The following is a 22093-nucleotide window of genomic DNA, read 5'->3' as shown; positions in this document are numbered from 1 at the left end:
TGAAGTGTATAAAGTGCACCTGTCCAGAGACTCAACCTCTCCACCACTGTGGGACTCTCTCGGGACAGACCAAAGAGCTGTCAAAGGAAATCAGGGGCAAGACTGTAGACCTGCAAGACTATCAGGTAACAGTTGCTCCAAGCAGTAAGAAGAACTAACTAACCTAAATTAAATAATAAAATATATTACAAAGTTATCAAATATAACCAAATAGTTCTAATAGATAATAATAGAACTGATAGCGCTAAACATTAACATGTAAATTAATTCTATGGTTGTGTACAGCCCCATCTTAAATTTGCCAATGAACATATAAATGATTGAGAGAAGGCCTGGGAGAAGGTGCTGTGGTCAGCTCTTTGGTATCAACTCAACCTGAGATGTTTGGAGGAAGAAAAATGCTGAGTGTGAACCAAAGAACATTCAGGCACGGAGGTGGAAACATTATGGTTTGGGCTGTTTTTCTGCTAAGGGTAGAGGACGACTTCACCACACTGAGGGTCAAATGGACAGAGCCGTGTGCTGTAAAATGTTGGATGAGAAAAGAGAACAAAGGAGCAGTTAAAGAAGAAGAACATTAAGTTCATAGAGTAACCAAGCCAGTCGCCACACCTCAGTCCTACAGAGAATCTGTGGAGGAATCTCAACATTAAAGTTGCCAAGCGTCAGCCACAAAACCAGAAGGATTTAGAGTTTCTGTAAAAAGAGGAGTGGGCCAAAAATACTGAGCTCTGTGCAAATCAGGAAATGACTTACTGCTGTGCTTACCAACAAGGGTTTCTCCACCAAGACCTACGTCATGTTTTACTTGGTTTTACCCAGTTGATTAAATAATTATAACTTTTGTGTTAAGTGTTTTTTTGACCAGTGTAAACAAACTGAAGTCATCTAGGCCTCCTCCGCCCCGGGGGCCTGGTTTTTGTGCTTGGTTGCGTCATGTTTGTGAAACACATTTGTTTTTTAAGAACACACCATGTCAGCACAAAGATAAAAACAAGACGTTGGCTCCAGATCAGATAACATGACCGGTCTAACATGTCGACATTTGACTTAAGCAGCACAATCTTCTTAAAACAGCTGCAGTTTCATCAAGATTGGGGGCAATTAAGTTTTTCCCTTCAATAATACAGTCGCTAATTCTTGTGCAATTAAAGACTTAAGTAGGCTTCAGCCAAACTTGCAGACTTACTGGGTCCTTTGTAAATGGTGCTTCATTTAAGTACAGAGGAAACCAAACTGTAACACACAATAAATATTATAATTCTCTCCAACTGTTCTTATTAACAAGGCTGTTTTATGAATGGACGATTCATTGGCCATTAAGACTTGGAGCTATTTCTTCATGCTGCTCAAAAAATGAAGGAAACACTTAAATTAAACAGTGAAACATTCAAATTGAAAATCTTTACCAATACACAGAGGTCATTTACTGAGAACAAAATGATGTAACAACACTCAGCACTTCATGCTCAACTAAAATCATCAAAAAGTGCAATTTCCGAATCACTATTAAATTATTATTATTTTTGCCAAGAAAAAGAGGGAAAAGTGCAACAACTTATTTGAATGTACACAAATAAATGGAAATAAAGTACACAAAGCAAAAACAGAGTTTGTACTGTTTTAGTGTAACGAACAAAATCTGACCCTGCTTTCAGAAACACAGACCCAAACCATGACAGCAGTGTGTTTACAGATGGCTGTAGACACTCACTGTTGTAGCTCTGTCCTAACCTCCTCTATACTTTCTGACAATGATTTGACCCAAAACTTTCAAAGTTCATTACTCCATAAAACTGGTTGCCACTGATTTTTAGGGGTTTTTTAGTGTGTAATTTGGCACATCTCAGCCTTTTCTCCCAGTTCCCCTTTCTTAAGAATGTCTTCTTGACACTTTAGATCAGGGATGTCAAACTCTTGGAGCAGTGAAACTCACTGAAAGAAGTTTAACTGCACTCTTCATCCCTAAGATGTCTTAGTTCTAGTATTAGTACATCTCAGTTTTTCTCCATAACAGCAAACGCTTACTCAAAAAAAAGTGACAGAAAAAGTCATTTTAAAAGTTGCAGTAGTTCTGTCCAGCGATTTTAAAACAGAGATTTTGTTAAATCACAGAAGTTTTTCTAGTTTACTACTACTGTTGACTCTTCATAAAAAAACAAAACAAAAAAACCCCAGGAAGGTTTCTGTCATGTAATTGTTTATTACGTTGGTGTAATTTAAATAGTCATGGGGGAGATCTTTATCAGTGGGAAAAACTGTGAAACCTGTTAAAGTACAGTTAAAGTCCAAAAGCTATGTCCTCCTTCACATGTTTCAGTGATGTATAGTGGGCCCCACTGTAGTCTCTAGCGGTGCAATTATGGTCCCTGGGCCTTATGTTTGACACCCCTCCCTTGGTCCCCCTGTTACAACTGACTTAACATTTCCATGTTATTATACGACTTACAAATTGATTAAGTGATGTTTTGTTTTTTCCCGTTTCTCCTTTCAGTTTTTGTGTGTTCCTATAAACAAATTGTTAACGCCTTTATGCGCACTCAACTAAAGATCAAGATCTCCCACAGCACCTGAAGGCAGCATCCCTTCCAAAGCTAGGATTTCAGTCTTGGCGCTTCCACGAGTCCGTCCTTAAAAATCCCCCTTTCTGCTGAAATGTGAACACACTGACGCATGTTTGCAGCACTGTGCATTCAGAACAGAGGGGGGGGAGGGGGGGGGGGATACTGATTAACACTGCAGAAGGTCGCATGACTGTAAAGACAATCAAGGGTCACAGTAACCTCATAAAACCTTAGGGAACACAGTGATTTATATTCCTGCTACTGAGTCCCGATTAAGCTGATATAATTCAATAGATGGACCATTTCCACTCACCATTTCTCCCCACTCTCGTCTGCCTCTGCGTGCAGTCACCCCCCAAAAAAGGAATGTAGCAGAGCTTACTGAGTGGGCATGATGTAGATTTGGGTTCACACTGGATTTAATATTCCAATAAATATTGCAAAAGGGTCCCATTGTAGTCATTCTAGCGGCTCTAAAGGGCTTCTATATTTGTGCTGCACGCTTATGCAGTATGTATGTAGTTATGCAACATGCATCCAAAAGTAACCTTGCGCATGAGGTCAGAGAGGAAAACTGGATGCCTCACGCCCCCTGCTGTTTGAAATGCTCCACACAGCCGCATGTGCGTGTCTGAGCCACGCTTGTCACAAAAATACCACCACACACTGTTTTAAGAAGCAACAAACTGATTTTATGAACATGAATACTTGTAGTTACAAATACGCTCTTACATGAATCTCTTCTTTTATTTTTGGCAAAATAAGAGAATTAAACTTCATGTCAACCAAAGGGAAAAAAAGCAGAATAAAGGTTTTGGTCCGGTACATGAAGCGATGAAGATCTTTATACACATTTAAGTTACTCTGAAGTTGCTTTTACATTCAGTAGCTCCTTTTTAGCCCTCTAAGCGCATGCAGCCTGAGAGTGGAAAACGTAGCTCATCCTTTGCAAGGAAACCTGACAACAACAAAAACAAAACAAAACAAAAAAGAAAAGAAAGAAAAAACAGCAACAATGACGAATGCAAACACGCACCCGCACTCACACCCTACAGAGACAAGCCCGTCTTATCTTCGGACACCGATTCACATGCATCAGGAAGCTGTTAAGGCTGTTAAAACCATCTGTGGATGCTCGTGATGCAGGGTCAGAGTCTCAGCTGGCTTCTCCGAGACTCAAAAGTTTTAAAGCCGGAGACAGCGCTGACATACTTACTCATGGGCCGAGGGATGTTTTTTTTTTAATATCTCTCTCTCTTTTTTTTACACTTCTAAGCAGGAGATGAAAGCAAATAGCAGCAGCAACACGTGTGTGTGTGTAATATAGGTGAGTGCATCTCAGCAAAAAAGAAAAGTCGTAGAGGCGTCGTGACTCCCACAGAGCCCTGAGGTGGCGTCTACTGGCACACAAACACCTTTTGACGTACGTCACGTGGCACAAACACAGCAGGCCGACACTCTTGCACATACAGACAGGGATTTTGTGAACTGCATTCGCGCATTTTTGTTTGTTTTTCTGTTTTTCCTCTCCACAAACACGTAAACAAAGACAGATAGGGGAGGGAGGGCGGCGTGGATGCGCGACCCTCCCCTGAGGGGGTGGGGGGGTGAAAATACTCCAGAGGCATTGAAATGGCAGCAGCTCCTCCTTCAGTTCCCAGAGAGAGAAGGAAAGGGTGGGGAAACAGGGGGGTCAGATGAAAGGATTTTTTGACGTCCCCCGACTGGGGTAAACATTCCCCTGCAAAGACAAGAGAGGCAGGGTGAGAACAGCAGCCCGGGCTTACTTAGTATGCCATCGCAATTCACTGAAAACTGGAGAGAACTACCAATTAGCGCCCCCAGAGTGCACTTCGTGGAGGGATACTCACCGTGAAAGGGTTCACCGACATGGGCCGAGGGACTTTGGACTGAGAGTCAGACGTGGGGAAGGAAGCAAAACCTGCAAAACACACACACACAGATATACATGATACAGGAAAATGGTGTGGCATGAAACCAGAAACCTGCAGCTCTAAACTGGGTGGGTCATTTTGGTATTCCTGGACTGCTGCTAGTGGACGCCACAGCGCGTCTCAGGAAAGACGAGCAGTCCCCGCTGCAGTGGGAGTTTTCCATTTGGGCCTCGTTTTATGACCAACATATGGATCAAAGTATGGTCTCTCCCCCCCATTTTCACTAGAAGCCTTATATAGCACCAAATCACAACAACAATGCTTTATATTGTAAGGTCCTATATATAATAAGGACAGGTGTCAAACATCAAGCTGTAATTCGTACATTTTGGCGTGGCTGCAGCTGTGATCTGCACTGGTGTAAAGAGAAGCTTGTGCATGCATTTACTATGTTTTCAGCAGGTATGGTGATGTGTGAATGCACACACAGGCGGAGATATGGAAACAGAGTCATGTCTCTTTTAAACTCAATCTAAAAGTCCAGTTAAGTTTCATTTTTATGTGCTGTACGGTAAAGGTAGATACCACCATCCAAAATCTACAAAACTGTGAGATCGTCATGTTCAGGCCTGTGACGCAGGCCCGCAGACACATGTGGAAGAACAACAACACGGCTCGCTTTTACATCAGGACATGGTTCGTTGAATCTCTCGCGCTATCAGGAGATATCATGATCAAGCTTCTGTGAGTTGGCTGCGAGATACAACTGTGATCAGAAGGCATTATAAACTTCTTTTCTTTTTGAGGACTGGTTGCATGTGAGGAGGAGATGTATTAAAATAAATCACATCAATAACTGTAAATGTCTGGGTCTCTTTTCTCAGTGTGGCCCTTAACTTGATGCTCGCGCTTCAGGAGGTAATAAAGTAATATGGTTTGTATTCTCATAAGAACCAACTACCACAGCACCTTATCTTCTTCTACCTCCCATCTGTCGTCCCTTGTTAAGCCCACCACCTGCTCATCCTCATCCATGTCATCTCCCAGTACACCCAGCGTCTCTTCGTTTCCTACCCAGCATGACTCTGAGCATCTGTAAATCAGTTAACTGGGCAGACGAAGTGCTTAAATGGGCAGGGTGGCACCAGGAAGACCACCGAGGGTAAACCGAATATTAGAAGTCATAGATCAGGTGAAGGAGGAACTACAGGACGTCTCTGTGTGGTCTCTGCACTGTGGTCAACCTCACAACTATTACAGCTACTTAGAATCTAACTGACTTTATAAAGAGGAAAGAGATTGTTTGGCACTTTGACATGACTTTTGATTAAAATTAATTATCAATCTCTGATGACGCAATGTGATTTGATGAGTATAAAAAAACTTTTTTACATTTTTTGGGGCCCAGGGGGACTAGTATGCAGCGTAGTAATGAAGTTAGGTCTTCCTAATTTGGAAAAAACATTTTATTTTCTACAACTTTTCTACAACCTTCTCATCTTTTCATTTACACAACTGATGCATAAAAATAAGATATTTTGTTAAATGTCCTTTTAAATGATTAGAAGATATTAGTTTTTAGCAATATAAAACAGATAAGTAGCGACCGTGGCTCAGGGGGTTGGGAAGCGCATCTGTAACCGGAAGGTTGCCAGTTCGATCCCCGGGCTCTCTGTCCTGGTCGTTGTGTCCTTGGGCAAGACACTTTACCCTACCGCCTACAGAGGGGCCGAGGGCGCAATATGGCAGCCTCACTTCTGTCAGTCTGCCCCAGGGCAGCTGTGGCTGCAACTGTAGCTGCCTCCACCAGTGTGTGAATGTGAGAGTGAATGAATAGTGGAATTGTAAAGCGCTTTGGGTGCCTTGAAAAGTGCTATATAAATGCAATCCATTATTATTATTAAATCCTTAATAGAACAACAAAATCCAACAAATACATGTTTTTGTTTTGTTTTTACTAAATAATGACCAGACTTTTCATTTTTGGTCTATTTTGAGTTATTAAAAGAAGACTATGTAAATAAAAATATTAATAATAATTAAAAATTTAACTTATAATCCAAGAAAACAAACAAACAAACAAACAAAAAAAACCATCAAGCAGGAGGACAAATAAGAGGCAACAAATCTCACCATTTGCTTCCTGATTGGTGGCTGACTCATGAGGAAATGCATTCTGGGTAGCAGCCGCTGGGAAAGCGCCGGACGGAGGAAAAACGGAGGTGGGCGAGGTGACGAACGCACTGGAGTCACCTGGAGAAGCGAAACACCCACACATGCGGCGAAATTAGACACAGATCATTAATCCATGCAGAACACATCTGTCAGCTGCTCTCAGACTGACAGTAAAAGACTGTTTCCCCGTGTCTGTACCTTAGACAGAGAGCCTACAGGAAACATAAAGCAGTAATGAGCCCTGCGACCAGTCAAGAGTATAACTGCATACATGAATACATGATACTGTTGAATAATTGAGGTGGAGCCGATGGAAAGCCCAGAGCTGCGAGGGTCTAAAGCTGAAAGGAAACAAACGCCAGGTTGTTTATTTGCATCATGAAACATCACAGCATTGCTGAGCATTCGTTTATCCACGTTGTGGTTAATGCACCAGAGAAGCTTAACTGAGATTTCAGCTCCACGCCGAGCCTTTCCTCTTACATATCTGCCTTTGTTGGGTGAAGTCAGTGACCCGAGTAAAAAGTTGCTAGCATGAAGCCTCAGTGGCTGTGAAAGCAGGTAGCTCTGTGCGAGCTTGTGTAATCAACCGTTTAGTGTGTACACAACATACACTTCAGTGTAGCAGCTCTGTGCATCGTTTTCACTGCCCTATAGGAAAAGAAATAAAGGCCCAGCTCATGCAGCTGATCTGGAGACTAAATGTTACCCATTAATGGGCCGAGCAGAGGGAAAACACAGGAGCGTTTTTAACTTTTATATAAGCACAAAAGTTACATTCAGACTCTGTAAGCAGGAACTAAATGCTTGAAATATGTAACCTATACACAGAGCAGAGGGATCAGTTTATAACAGGCTGTGATTTGAACTTCCTGTTTTTAAGTTTAGGCATTCACATGCCATTTAAGTCACGTAGAGTCAAGCTAAAAGACAATAGTTTGAACACGTGTAGGTGCGCTGCCTCCTGACAAATCCATAGGACAGCCTGAGAGAGGAAATAAATATATCAGGAAAAACGTGATCGAGGAGAATATCTACAGTTCAAGATGAACATGTCTGCATGCCTAATTTGGCACGGTTGTTGACAGCAGACTGGTTGGTCTGAGTATTTCAGAAACTGCTTATCTACTGCGATCTTCACACACAACCATCTGTAGGGTTTACAGAGAATAGTCTGAAAAGAGGAAATATCCAGTGAGCAGCCGTTCTCAGACTGCTACGAGCTAATAGGAAGGCAACAATAAGTCAAATTACCCAGTCGTTAAAAGGGAGGTATGCAGAAGCGCATCCACTCCAAACTTGAAGCAGATGAGCTACAGCAGCAGAAGACAACACCGCATGTCACTGCTATCAGAACAGAAGACACAATTCCCGTGGGCTTAAATTAGATAACAGAAGATGAGAAAAAATGTTGCCTGGTCTGATGCAGATGGCAGAGATGGAGTCAGAATTTGGTATAAATAACATCAAAGCATGAATCAAACCTGCCTTGTATCAATGGCTCAGGCTGCTGGTGGTGTAATGGTGTGCGGCATGTTTTCTTGGCACACTTTTAGTGTTTTAGTACCAACTGAGCATCATTTAAATACCACAGCCAGCCTGATTGTTGTTGCTGACCATGTCCATCCCTTTATGACCACAGTGTACACATCTTCATATAACACACCATGTCACAAAGCTCAAAAATTGGTTTCTTAAACATAGCGATGAGTTCACTGCACTCCAATGGCCTCCACATTCAACAGGTGGAACAAGAGATTCACATCATGGATGTGCTGCGCGATGTCATCAAAGAACAAAGAACTAAAACGGCTTTGAAGGTAAAAAGGGTTTCAACCTTACATATATTTTTTAATGTGTGATTATTTCTTTGCCTCCACCACAGCGGTGGTTATCTAACCAGCTCAAGCTGCTCTAACATCTTAAAAAGTTGCAGCAGGAAGTTTCAGAAAGAGTGAGCATGGGGCTTACCTCCTGAGGCGTTACTGAAGGGGTTACTGGGGGAGAGGGCGACGGGCTGCTGGGAAGCAGAGCTGGAGCTGGAGCTGGAGCTGAATGGGTTGGGGAAATCTGAGACACACGGGTTGGGGGTTGGGGGGAGAGAGACAGGGAGATAATTCAGTGTTCTGCCCGGGGGTTAACGGGTTACATTCCTGCCTATTCAAGGCAACACTGCTCTGATTTTCACAGTCTAATCTGGAGTGCTGGACTGTTTTTGAAGAGATGGGAACTGAATGTAAATAGTGCAGGTTAACAGCAGCAATCGATGCAGTTCGCGCTCGGCACCTACTTGCAAAACTTTGGGAGCTGGAGACGGTATCGACACCAGGGGAGCTGGGGAGAAGTAGATGAAAAGAGGGGGAAAAAAAAAAAAAAAAAAAAAAAAAAAAAAAAAAAAAAAAAAAAAAAGGAGGATCGATCAGAATTTGACCTTTAAACAGCTCCACAAGCAGAAACGTTAAAAATTTGCCATATTTAACAAAAGCTGATTTGACAAGGCTGCTTTTTTTTCCTCTACCTGGCAGGAGTTGAGCTGGATGAGAGCCTGCTGCCGAAGATGGCGCTGTACTGCGGTGGGCCGCCAGGTGGAGCTGCAAACAAGCATTTCCACAGGCATCACAACACAACCAAACACAACGTCAGGCGAGTACATGAGCCCCGGTTTACGAGCTCGAGCAGTGCTATGATCTTGATATGTGAGCAAAAAGCTTTAAAACAGTCCAAACTGCTGATCCCGTGCATGCAAGTCATCACAGAACAAAAGAATTACAAACGCCCTGAATAAAATATCATCTTCATGTTCAGCTTGATATGAATCAAAAGTGAGCCGAGGCAGAAAATCAATAACCTCCCTACTCTGCCAAGCAGGGGAGGCAGCGATGACGCTGGAAAGCAGCAGAGCTTAGCAGGCCGCTCACACGAATCCTGTGCATTAAAGCAGCCGGCTTAGTTACAACGCAAACACAGCTGATTTCAAAACCTATCAACAAGGTCCTTTGAATCTCGCTGTGCACGATCTGGAGCAAACACAATGAGCATAATTCAGCTGCTAAAAGCCTTGGCATTTGGAGTAAGGATGTTATGCAACCAAGCTGAGCTGGCCGCGACAATCTGCACACGCGAAGCCCTCAAATCAAACTATCTGTTACACAGTGCTGGAAGATGTGCTCGGGTCTTTATTGAAGCCAGAGTGCTACTGAAACAATGGGGGGAAAAGTAATCAGGTCAAGCTGAGGCAAGGTTTAATTATTCTCTGTTCAGGCAGGGAGTTTAGTCCCTCCTCCTGATTAGTCAGAGAGGTTGTGAGAGGATTAATGGGACTGGAAAAAAAGAAAGTTCTTCAGTTTATAAATTTGGATTAGTTTTCTTGAGTTAATTATTTTTTTTAAAATCTGTGTTTGATAGGACAGTGAAGATTTTTGAGTGGGGGGCCTGGAGGACCAGCACTTTTTGGTAAAACTCAATCCACAATCAAGTGGAGAGACCTCCGGGTCGAAAATATGAAGCCAATGGTGCAGTTCCTCTAATGGCCACTCGAGGCTCCAAACCCGATTCAATCCATTAAAATTCCCAATTTTGGTACAGAAACCTTTTCAGTTTCTACGGCCAGTCCCCCTCCCCCCACTATTACACAGGGTGGGAATTTTTGTTTTATCATACCCTGCCCACAAACAAATTAAGGTTACTCGTCATCACGGGGTGAGGTCACTTTGAGTAAAAACTGGGTGTAGGCTAGCCAGCTACCTGTCTGCCAATCTTTAGCTAATTATAGTCACTGTAACTCTCAAACATGTTTGTGGTTTTGGTCCCTTTAGAGCATTTATGATGCAAATACACCTTCCTGTGTAGTCAACTGCACTCACATCCCTTACAGGAAGTGTGTGCACCAGTTTCGGTGAGTTATATTCTAATATTTATTACTTGGTGTCACTTAAGACTAATTTGCACATCCTGTCTCCGTGTGTGAAACGCTTGCTAGTTAGAACTTAACACTCCAGCTTCCTGTCTCTGTATGGTCACCTGTGGTTGCAATAAAACAAAGCAACGCTAAAGTTGAGATTTAAAAAAAAAACAAAAAACCAGAACAGCTATCGTCGTCTTTTATATACAGTCTATGAACACCTTACATAAATTCAAAAAGCTGTGAAATAAATGCAACTGTGCAAAAGCCTCTGAACTACACTGATACAAAAAGTATTAAAGCTTCGACTGATAAAAACATCGTACCTGTGACCGATGTTGTTTCAGAGAAGACGCTGTCCAGCTGTGACACAGCAGCGTACCTATCCTGGGCACTGCCGCTGCTGACCGGCGTTGTCGTCTGACCTATGCCAACAGGCTGCTGTTGCTGCTGTTGAGGCTGCTGCTGCGGCTGGGACAGAGACTGAGGCAGAGGCTGTGGTTGGGGATGGTTCAGACCTCCAAAGTCCACGCTCAGAGACTTGGGGAAGGCCCTGAAGGGGCCCGTAGCCCCCGAGGCCGACACTGTCCGACCTGAGAGAGAGATCGCAGATTAGTATGTACTAACAGGTAGATGTTTAAAATGTGATCGTTCGAACCTGAAGCATCAAATTCAAATAACATACAATAATTCGCAAGTAACTCTCACATAACACAGCCCATTCACTACGTATAGAAGCAAATTATCTCACGCCAGATCCTCTAAAGATCCTCATGCTATGAGGTGTAGAAATAGCAGCATTAGCTTAGACTGTACTAAATAAAGCACACACACTCATCGTGTTTAGGGATTTTTAAAAAAACACCACAGGAAAGCAGCAAGCCAGAAACTTCTTAGATGCAATTGTTAGAAGTTAACAAAGACAGGAAATGATGTTTAACATCAGTGTTTGTAGCAAAATATCAGAGTCTGGATCAGCCAGTTAGCTATGAGCATGGGATCAGAAGTTAAAATCCAACATGGTCTCCATGAAGACACAAACACCAGAGCAGAATGGACCTGATGCTGCTTATCTGCTGGTATCTGCATGTTTTTCCGTCTTTGAGAGCATACCTGAACTCCCTAGCATACTTGTTGGGGGTGTTAAATGTGTATGGCGCGATTACAGCTGTGCCCTACATAGTTCTGAAGTGCTTCAACGCCAACGTGGTGCGAAATATCAGCGGCCCTCTGCTGACGGGGGCAGCAGCAGCAGCTCCGGCCTAAAAATAGCCCCACTTTAAACTTGTTCTTTTTCCTCTGAGGGAGGGAACAGTGTGTGTGTGTGTGTGTGTGTGTGTGTGTGTGTGTGTCCTTGACACTCCTAGGCTTCAGATCTGGGCTTTGAAGTGGGAAACCTGAGTTATGAAGAAAAACATTGACCCCAATTGCAGTATGTGACACTGGCCAGCCACGACTCGCTGGCTAAATGAATACAGAGTGCTGCGTCGCCTCTCCCCTCAGGCCGCTCTGAAACAAACTCCAACTCACATGCATGTGATGCTAGCTAAGCACCGGCGCGGCCATCTATTATAAATGATACAGCACTGGAAGAGCTTATTGATTTCAGCATTCACACGAGCGCACACGCACACACTCTAAAGCATCGGCCGGAGATGCATCTTACCTAAAGTGAAGTGGTTTTTGAACGAGCTACTGGCTACGTGGTTGGAGAAGAGAGGAAGAAGACAGAGGAGAAAAGAGGAGGGGAGATAAGGAGAAACAAGTGAGTGCCACTGGCGTCGCATGAATCTGCCACTCGTAGGCTCTGATGAGCGGAGAGCGACATCAGTGAGAATCAGCGAAAATATTCAATGATCTTTACACCGTGAACGATGCACTGCCAAATATTCTTGCTAGAGGCGTCAGGAATAGAACAGAGAAAGCACAGTGTCTATTTTTTAACCAGGAATCTTTCCTAAGATCACATAAGAGGAGGAACTAGCTTCCCAAATACAGCAAACACTGTGGCACTTTACTACACAGCTGGTAGGAGACACATTAGTAGTAAACTTGTGAAAGCCTTCATAAGTTTACTACTAACAGTGGCACAAAGCATCCAGTGGGCGGAGGGCACACCTGAAGGCCGTGGAAGGGCGGGGAATGAGGGGCCGTGGTTCTGACCTCCCAGTGTTGACGACAAAGAGCCTGGTCGCTGCCTTTCTATTCCACACAGGGTGGGATCTGCGTTGGAAAGAAACAAAAGATGCATTAAAAACAATTTTAAAAGAAGAGATAAGCACGTGACGATGCCACAAACAAATCTTCCTCTCACCTTTCAGAGGGGGGTCTCTAAAGCTTTGGGAGCGCGACGGCCGAGCCGTGAACGCGTCTGTCCGCATGTCGGCGGGAGAGATGGCGGGGGCTCGATCCCAAGACGGCAGCTGGGACTGAGACTGGAAGATGAGAGATCGAAGGAGACAGAAGAGAAGCAGATGGAGGGTAGAAAGAGAGACACAAAGCCAGAGGAAGTGAGTCTCTTTCATCCTTTCTCAATAATTCATAAGCAGAGGCTTTGAAGCCGAGGCTACCTGGCCCTCCGACTGTCCGAACCATCAGTCTTTGTCTCTGTGCCGCGGCGAATTCAGGTCATTTCTTCACTTTCTATCCTTTTTTCGATACCCTTTGAAAATCTCCTCTACTTTCCCTTCCTCTTTTTTATTTATTTAATTAAAACCACACACGCACACCACCCTCGTCTTCTCACTGTCACTCCCCTCACTTTACCTCCACCCATTTCACAGACAACTACCACACCTTTAGCCTCTTACCAGTGGTCTTGTGGCTCTGGCATTTGGAGGCATATTATGGGATAGCCCCTGGCTCGCTAAGGGACCATGAGAAGGGGGCATAGCCTGAACCCCTGGACTCCAAGGACCCTCCATATCTCTCCGGTTCTTACTTTTGGAAAAATGCCTGCAAAACACAAATGATGCAGTGTAACTAACCAGTCTCATTAGCAACACAATTAAAGCTTGACATCTGGTCATTTATCTACTAAACAAGAAGATTGAGAGCATTCTCTAAGCTTGAAAATAAGCAGCTATTAGCCCTCAGCTAATTTTTCTGAGCAAATATCTCTTATTCAAACATGGAAAGCCCTAATTAGCTATTGTTCTCATTTTACTTTGTGTTCCCTTTTAACCTCTCAAAATGACTCTTTTTACAGTTACACATCTTTATTGCACAAGCAGAACAGCCAAATGCTAGCAGCTCTGTAACACAATAAAAACTGAGCTAAATGCTAACGTCAGCATGCTATCATGCTCAAAATAATAATTCTAATTAATTTTCTTTTTATAGCCATTTTTACATATGTACAATACTGAAAGGGTTTTATTTTTACTCATATTACCCTTTAACAACAGGAAGTACAGCACCTACATTCTGCTAATTAGCAAGTTTGCTAATTTAGTTTGAAATATTAGCATGCTAACATCTACTGTTTTTATCTTAAACTGCTCTATTTTAAGACAGACTAACATATTTACTCAATAATGGTGCTAATTAAAAAATATTGTAAATGATAAAAATTCTTACTGTAAAAGGTTTTATTTTATTATTTTAAAGGCTTTTAACTATTAACATGCAAACTTGAACATTTGCTGGGATTTTTTAAACTGAATTTTCTACATAAAAATTGATTTAAAATAAATAAATGAACTGAATAAAAATTAAGATGCTTTTCTCTGCTTCCATCAGTATATATTATAATTTGGTTATATGCAAGCGGAGGCCAAGCTCTCACCATTTTTTCTTCTCATATTTATCTTGAAGGAACTCTTTGAACTTCTGTGAGTCCTTCATGTCAGAGCAGCCGTCATTCTTTGGGTCAAACACGCACAGCCACGTCCTTCTGCCCACCTGAAGACACACATTTCCAAGAAGTCACATTAAAACCACGCTGCTTGGGACCAATCCATCAAAAACAAAAAGAGGGTTAGTGAGTTTCCGATTCCCTGAGTAGAAAATGAGAGCAATCCCTGGTTTTTGTTTGACATTTAATCTCAGAGAGTCTCTCGGATATACACACAGATTTTCTCATCAGTGACTCATCTCCGGTGCAAGAGTGCAGCAAATATTACTGGCAGCGAATCATGACTGACCGGATCACTCTTCAGAGGATGATGAGAAAGGAAAAGCTGGACGATGCACACCTATGCCTCTCTGCACATTACACTTGACTCACAGACCCCGGCCAACAACAAGCTAATAAAAACCGATAAGCACTTGTGCTGATAGCCTCAAACTCTTTACCACTTACTGGTATATGCTCAGCAGAGAGAGCTGCCTGAACCAGTGGCTCCCAAAGTGGATGCTGTGAGGAGGGGGGGGCTTATGCAATCCAATCACATTTCAGCACCAAAATGAGGTTTAATTAACTTGGTAATTAAGTTTTCAAACGACAGAAATAAACAACAATTACCATAATAATCTAAGTTGAAGTAACACAATTGTAGCTCAAACAGCTGGACTGATTGGTATTATATTAATATGGAAGTTGGAAAATATATTAAAACTTCATTTTGATGACGTGAGGGTTTTATTTCTTTTTATATCGAATTTCTAGGTTTTTCTGGACCAAGACAAACCGATTTGAAGCCTTCATTTAAACTCTAGAAGATAATGTCAGGCTTTGTTAAATATTAAGTAATAAGAGTAATGACTCAGTACTGACAGAAACAGCATGGAGATGGCCTAAGCTGCATAAAATGAATCCTAAAATAGCCTGCTGATCTGCTCCACTGGTCAATTTTCCAGGTTTTACAAAGAAAACAGAGCGATATCATTAATACTTCCAGTGTTTCAATAAAATGCACTGCTGCTAATGATGCGCTATTGCCAGAATTGTTACACGAGAGTAGAAACATTTAAAAATTGAAAAGGATTTCAAGAGCTGGGCAAGGTATTTGTCCAGCTCTTGAATCACAAAGTTAAAATCATAAAAAAAGAACGTTTAGTTCCAACACACTCCTCATGTGCAGGTCAGATAAAGGGGGAAGTGCTCTTTATATGTTATTATAAAAAGGCTGTACAGGTACGGCCCACTTTTGGCTCTAACTGTAGCCCAATAACTCAAATAAGTTCAACACTCTTGCCATAAACAAACACTGAGTAAACGGCAAGTTCACCTCTGCACCGTCCTCTGCCTCAGCTCCAACTGTTATCAGTTACAATCCTGCAAACGGACGCTTTTTAACGTAGCTGCGGGTCCCGACGGACGTGCAGAAAACAGCATTTTCTTGTGACGCACCACGGATATGAAGCACTTTGCAGAAACATATAATTTCAAGTATTCTCATATTAATTTTTTAGTTTATAAAAAAAAAAAAAATCACACAGAACGTTTGGTAAGAGACACGGTTGTTTTTCTTTGCATTTACATAAATATTTAATGTTTTATTTGGCTGGGTCTCTGTTGTGAAAGGGTTCTGATGTCACCAAACCCTGCTAGTTAAATAAAGGTAAATAAATAAAGGAAGAGATTTTGATAGGGTGCTTTTGTTTGACTTTTGGTTAAAATGGGGTCTGTTCAGAGTTTAAACCCTGGTTTTAAAAAACACACACACACAGTGAGAAAGGAAATAGATCGTGGTTTTGTGGGACATTAAGTGCCCCATCCTTTTGTTTCTTGGCACAGTACGAGGTTGGCACTAGTATCCCCTCCCCTCCTCCCTCCTCCTCGTCCAAAAAAAAAGCACTGCCACAAAGACTGGTTGGACTGGTAGTCTCAAGGGGCGTTTCACATTCCATATCAGAACCACAAACAGACAGTTTTAACCTTGAATTTGGACCAAAGAAGAGGAAGAAAAAAAGAAATGGTAGCTGATGTCCTCGGACGACTCCGCAGTGTCAACAACAGGAAGAAATCACATTCAGCTGCACATCTTTCTTTTTTTTCCTCTAATTTTTCTAAAGTGAAGCAAACACAAGGCATCGGGCCCCCAGCTGGGACTTCACTCACCTCATTGCCATGGTTTTGGAGGAATTCTACTTCCTGTTGGGAGAAAGTTGTCATGGAGATGGACTTGACTCTGTGGGGAGGGTTGAGGCCTCTCCTGGGACACAGAGGAGAGACAGATGAGTCAAATAAAGGAGAGAAATGGGAAGATTTGCAGTCAGCCCTCATCTCTAAAGACAGCACAAAGGGGATGGAGCAGGTGGGAAAGGAAATATATCTGACACGTGACCGTGAATCAAAGGACAGATTTGTTGTGGAGAAGACAACATACACCCACACACACGCAAACAATCGTGACAGAGAGAGACACATGTCTTCCAGAAGCTCCTATTTTCTTCATGCTGGGGACATAAAGTGGGACACTGTTGTACATGTGCAAGATTGCGCAATGACGCACACTGAGTGCCGAAACCGTCTTCCTGAAGAGGAGTGCCGGGGACTAGGCTGAACATGCAAAACAAAGTGTGACAGCACACAGGCGCACACACTCTCTCTCTCTCACTCACACACACACGCCCACATTGAAAAGGAGCCTAGAGAAAGAGAGAGAGAGAGAGAGAGGGAGAGAGAGGTGGTGTCAAACCTGCACCATGACGAAATGAAACGTAACTCAGAGCTGGAAAATGACCAGCTAGCGGTCTGTCGGTTATCAAGCTGTTGGGAGACACGCACGAGAGAAAGAGAGGGAGAGAGACAGAGAGAGGTAGACACTGCGTAAATTAATGTGTGCACACATCCTCGGCTGTTGCATAGCACCAACAACCCCTGTTAACGTCAGGAGAGGGGAACCAAATGATACACATTTGTCCGTGGCTGGGTGGTGCACGGTGTAATCTAAGGCCTGGTACTTTTACTCTATCAGTATCTGGCTGCCCCTCACACTGATACTAAATGTGCAGTAAATAAACCCCCCACACACCCCTCCCCACCCCCGGATGGGGCGGCGGGGTTTGCACTCACAGCATTCCGGAGCACGACGTGCAGACGAAGCTGCCCACGGTGATGTCGGTGTAAGTCACCCCGGGCTGGTTGCACTCGAAGCAGTGTTTGTTTACTCCAGACTGGGCCAGCTCCCGGACCTTGCGGGCGCAGATCTCTTGGTTGTCCCGGTGCTTACGGTTCGACATTTTTTTTTTAATTATTCTGGTCGCCGCCTGTCACGCAGGCTTCCCCCCCTCCCCGGTTAACACTCCGCGGTCCTCCTCCCGGATCCCCTCCGTTTACTCCAAGGAGCACCTCACGCCCGCATTATGGAAACGCTTTTATGCGGCTTCACCCCAAACGCAAGGCTGCACAGACTAGAGGCGCGTCAAGCCGTGAGCGACCCACCTGCAGCATAGCGGAAGCAGCTCGGGTTACCTTTCAAAATAAAAGCGATTGATAAGGGACTCTCGAGAGCGACTGTGACATTTTTACTTTTTGGTTGCCTGTTTCTTTAAAAAATTGTTCCAGCATAACCACTTGGTTATCTCATCAACTGTTTTGTAGGTCAAGGTATTTTCCAGTTATTCTGTGGGTCACAGTGAATCAGCTGTATTAGTCTGCCATAAAGACGCTGAGAAATAAAAATCATTAAAATGTTATAAGGATCGTGTGATATATTCAAAGTTTCCTTTCAAGCCTGGTCTTACTTTTGAAGGAAACACCTGTTTATTGGTTTGGAAAATAGCAGCTGGGTCATTCCTTATGAAATCAGTCAAATATGAAAAAAGTGACTCAGAACAGATCTTTCATATGCTATAAATGGTTTTACACACATGGTAATGTTTTCCTGAGAACCGGGGGGAAAAGTATGTTTCAGTTTATCTTATTTTGTCCACTACAGAGAACCTAATGAATAGGCGCGATCTCAGGAGGATATGACCTACTTTCTATGGTTTCTCCAGCGAATCAAGAGAAAATAAAACATCCAGCATATCAACCATGGCTTCTGTTAGTCTACAGGGATTAAATTGGTACAGATTTACTATTGAGACTATGATATATCCCATATCATACTAATTCTGTATCACTTGGAGATGGGTTAAATTAGATTTGCAGTTTTTAACCGAGCTTAAAAGTGCCAAATGTTGACCCACCCCATGTATGAAGATCTGTAATTAGAGAACATTACAGAAAATCATGTGATGCATCAATATCATCATCTGTATTTACACCTTGGTGATGAACTATCCACATTAGCCTAAATGCTTTCATTTTGTTTAACCTAATCTCATGAAAAATGCTTTTACCTGAGATTCTTGTGTAGCTATGAGAAGGGCCTGGCAAAAAAATAATAATAGATAATTAAACATTACTACAACTTCTACAACTTGGTGGCGACTGCAGTTTTGCCTTTTGGTTATATCTTATTTGTGTTTTATCAACTAATATACACATACATTTTTACTTTATTATAAATAACCACAATAGAATAAAGCCCTCCAACAAAGAGTTTGCTCCCAGCACGCTTTCTTTTCAGGAGAGTGTCGTTTCGCGCTTTACTTTGAAAATCCTGCCGGATGTGACCCTGTTTATTCTGACTGGTTTGGCTCTTGGAGAGATGCTGAGGGGATCTCCTGTCAAAGACAAACAAGAACCTGTCGAGTCGCCAAGTTTACTTCGCACAAAACGGTTTTATTTCTCCTTCCGAAGCGACCGTCTGTAGCTACGTGCCGGCTGTGCCGCGCTATCGGTTTGCGCCATTTACGCACACGCCCCCGTTTACTGGCGCAGGACTTGCACTTTGCTTCTGCTGCCCGCTCTGGAAGGGGGGCAGGATGTTTTTAAGGGCTTAGATACGTAAAGTTGAGAAGCTAAAATTACTATTTAATCCTTTATAGTTGTCAGTTGTGTAAAACATATGCGGTTTTCTGTGCCCGTCTTTATACGTTTTACACACACACACACACACACACACACACATATATACATTTTTGGCATGGGAATTTTGTTGAAGGGCCTACTTTGAAACGTTAAGGCTGGTACACTTCTGAAATCACTTCACTGTTTATTTTGATGAAGCAACTTGGCAACAGCATACCTAACTACGCCCTTTCCGTGTCGCCTGAGAAAATACATGTGAGAATCACATCATTTCCCACTGAAACAGGAACAGTCTGGACACCGAAGGCGTCACTCTGCTGTGATCTTCCGACACCCAGACTTTTAGGGAATAAGGGAAAAAGAACAGTGACGTGAAAGCAAGGGAAGAAAGAAAAACATCAGTACAGTTATGTTGTTGTCTGATGAGATAGGCGAGCTTGCAATGATTGTTTCTGATCAGCAGGGGGAGCCACACACAGGATCAGATAGGTAAATAGAGTTTTTTTTGTGCATTTCGACACGGTGGTATGATGGAGGTAGACAGAAGCGCCCTCTGAGCCGCTGTAATTACACCTCCACGCAAAGTAGTCAACCACAGGCTTTATACTGTCTGACTACAAACCTGACTACACAAGTTTGTGGGAATGATAACGAAGCCAAGATTGCTTATTTAATGTTGGCCAATAGTTTGTTGTGCCGGTTTGTGAAATGTATGGAAGCCCAACTCTGCCAGGACAAAAATGTAAAAAGTTATACTTTTTATGTTTTTGCATTGTAACTTGAACGTGTTAGATAATAAGCGATAATGATTTACTCTTTATTTTCTACTATCATTCTAACATAGAAAGCCTCAGTCAGCTGTACAGTACTTACTCGTGTTTTTTGAGTTAGCCATTCTTTTGAAGTACTATCGAGATCCTTAGTGAGTAGGTTGCTTTTTTTTTTTTAATTTAAGCAGGGATTGTACAAGTCCGATAACGTCCACTTGGGTAGCAGTGAGGTAAAGCTCATCATCAGATGGTCCACGTGTACATCCACATACCTGCCTGATTTTTGGGATTGTGCAGACTTATCCAAGGAGAATTTACATGACAATGTGGCAACTGTCCCTGCAACCAGGCGGCAGACTTTATAAAGTATAACAGGAACAGTCATTAGTTGTCTAACTGTCCACAGCTGAGTATAACCGAGTCTTTAGCTGCCTCCTTTTGACCCAGGAAGTCACGGATTTTCTTTGTATTTCATGATGTTGAGCTGAAATACTAACAATTTTCACCTTGGAAGTCTGACATTTCACATATTTTAACTTCTATTTTTACTTTTATCATGCTAATTGCATTGTATTTAGATTTTTGTTGCTGTAATCTTTATATTCTATCATATTCTGAATGATATCTCAATTTTTATTTTGTAGCACAACAGTTTATCCACCTTTTCTGGGTTGCACTGTTTTGCACTGTATGTCATATGTTGTATGACAACTGAGAGACAAGTGTACTGTATGCCTGAGCAGAGTCAGCCAGAGGTATCACTGGGTCCTAATCAGAATTTGATTTTGGACGCCCAGCTAAACCCACGTCTAACACCCATCTCAGCATCACCACTATTAGCTTTATTTTGTCCATGCTTGATTGTTTGAACATTGTTATTCTGAGACTTACTAGTGTAATAAAACAGAACAAATACAGTGAGTTAGTACTATGATGACATGGTCCGGGAATTTAGAAGGGGGGATAAAGAGGAAGGAATTTCCCCTTTACGTTTAAAAAGAAAAAAAAAAAAAATTAATATTGATGTATTTATTTTCACAAAAACATGTTGCTGGCAAAATCATAAAGCAACTGAGTGAAGGCTGGTGTGGGCTATAGCTTTGTATCACATTATGTGCATGCAGTCAGTGGTGATTCGAGTGTGTTGCAGCCTTATACACATATACACAGGGAGGTCCCTGCAGGCATCATTCATAACCACTGTGTTTGGCTCAGTCACGTAACATCACATGGACACAGTAGGCTGCTCTGCTAGCTAAGAAAACTAACATGAATACTAAAGTAAATAGTAGAAATAATTTAACGACAGTGACATTTTGGTTATTTAAGTTTTTGTCCTCCACAGTTCATTTCACATGAATTATTTAGTGTTATATTCAGTTGTTATTATGTGCTGACTTTTTTCTCACTCCTCTTGCTCTTGTTCTTCTTTCTTTTTTCATTCCCAGAAGGTTAACGCCTTGTTTTTGTTGAGTGCTGTTCATTGTTGTCATTAGGCTTGTTTAAACAGAATCAAACTATTTGCCACTTATCACTCGGCTATACTCAGTTATAGCTGGCGATGGCGGAGTAGTCATTCCTGTTATACTTCTTTGAAGTTCGGGCACATGTGTAGTGCATTGTAATGTAAAATCTCTGCAGACAAGTGCACGTGCTGTGACCATGCTCACCTTGTCTGTCATTGCAAACTTTGCACATTCACTCTGCTGTAGTTTGAAGTTTGTCAGCACATGAGCAACCCCTGCAATAAGGGCACCAGGTTAGCAGCTAACCTGGTGCCCTTATTGTTATAATGATATTTCTCCTGCTTCCCTATGAATAATGAATCTCTCTGTTTGATTTGGATCTGTCACTAGGGTGAAACAATATTCCTAGCAAAACGTTATCAGTTTGATTTTTGGCCTTACGTCGGTGTTGTGGTATAGCAACTAGTGGACTACATTTCTAACCTAATATTACCTGTAGTTACACACTATTGGCTG

At 42.4% G+C, this 22093-nt stretch overlaps 1 protein-coding gene across 3 annotated transcripts; it reads right to left on the bottom strand.

The window, feature by feature from the left end:
* Positions 1-3233: 3233 nt before the first annotated feature.
* On the bottom strand, positions 3234-17863 carry agfg2 (ArfGAP with FG repeats 2). 3 transcript variants are annotated; one of them, XM_087837074.1, is made up of 14 exons: positions 17497-17863; positions 16540-16633; positions 14323-14438; positions 13346-13490; positions 12850-12970; positions 12654-12758; positions 12202-12234; positions 10862-11128; positions 9153-9225; positions 8925-8968; positions 8606-8704; positions 6593-6712; positions 4436-4506; positions 3234-4305 (listed from the first exon to the last, which is right to left on the bottom strand). In XM_087837074.1, exons 1-14 carry the CDS (start codon positions 17661-17663, stop codon positions 4258-4260), a joined length of 1503 nt encoding a protein of 500 aa, XP_087693200.1. In that variant the 5' UTR covers positions 17664-17863; the 3' UTR covers positions 3234-4257. The 3 variants fall into 3 exon arrangements, with proteins under 3 accessions (XP_087693200.1, XP_087693201.1, XP_087693199.1); XM_087837075.1 differs by lacking the exon at positions 12202-12234; XM_087837073.1 differs by lacking the exon at positions 17497-17863 and having other exon boundaries at positions 16540-17418.
* Between the last annotated feature and the right edge of the window lie 4230 nt (positions 17864-22093).

This window comes from Neolamprologus brichardi, chromosome 3, assembly GCF_056152115.1.
Source record: "Neolamprologus brichardi isolate AB-2024 chromosome 3, ASM5615211v1, whole genome shotgun sequence".
NCBI classification, from domain to species: domain Eukaryota; kingdom Metazoa; phylum Chordata; class Actinopteri; order Cichliformes; family Cichlidae; genus Neolamprologus; species Neolamprologus brichardi.
This window is presented reverse-complemented; position numbering and strand designations above follow the sequence as displayed.

What these genes read in the sequence shown, in the direction of transcription:
- agfg2 (XM_087837073.1), bottom strand. Translation starts at nt 16,848, where the DNA reads ATGTGTCTCTCTCTGTCACGATTGTTTGCGTGTGTGTGGGTGTATGTT. An exon ending in AAATATGAGAAGAAAAAATG is followed by an intron (nt 13,491 to 14,322) that starts GTGAGAGCTTGG and finishes TGTGTTTTGCAG; the next exon opens with GCATTTTTCCAAAAGTAAGA. An exon ending in CACCAATCAGGAAGCAAATG is followed by an intron (nt 4,507 to 6,592) that starts GTGAGATTTGTT and finishes TGTGTTTTGCAG; the next exon opens with GTTTTGCTTCCTTCCCCACG.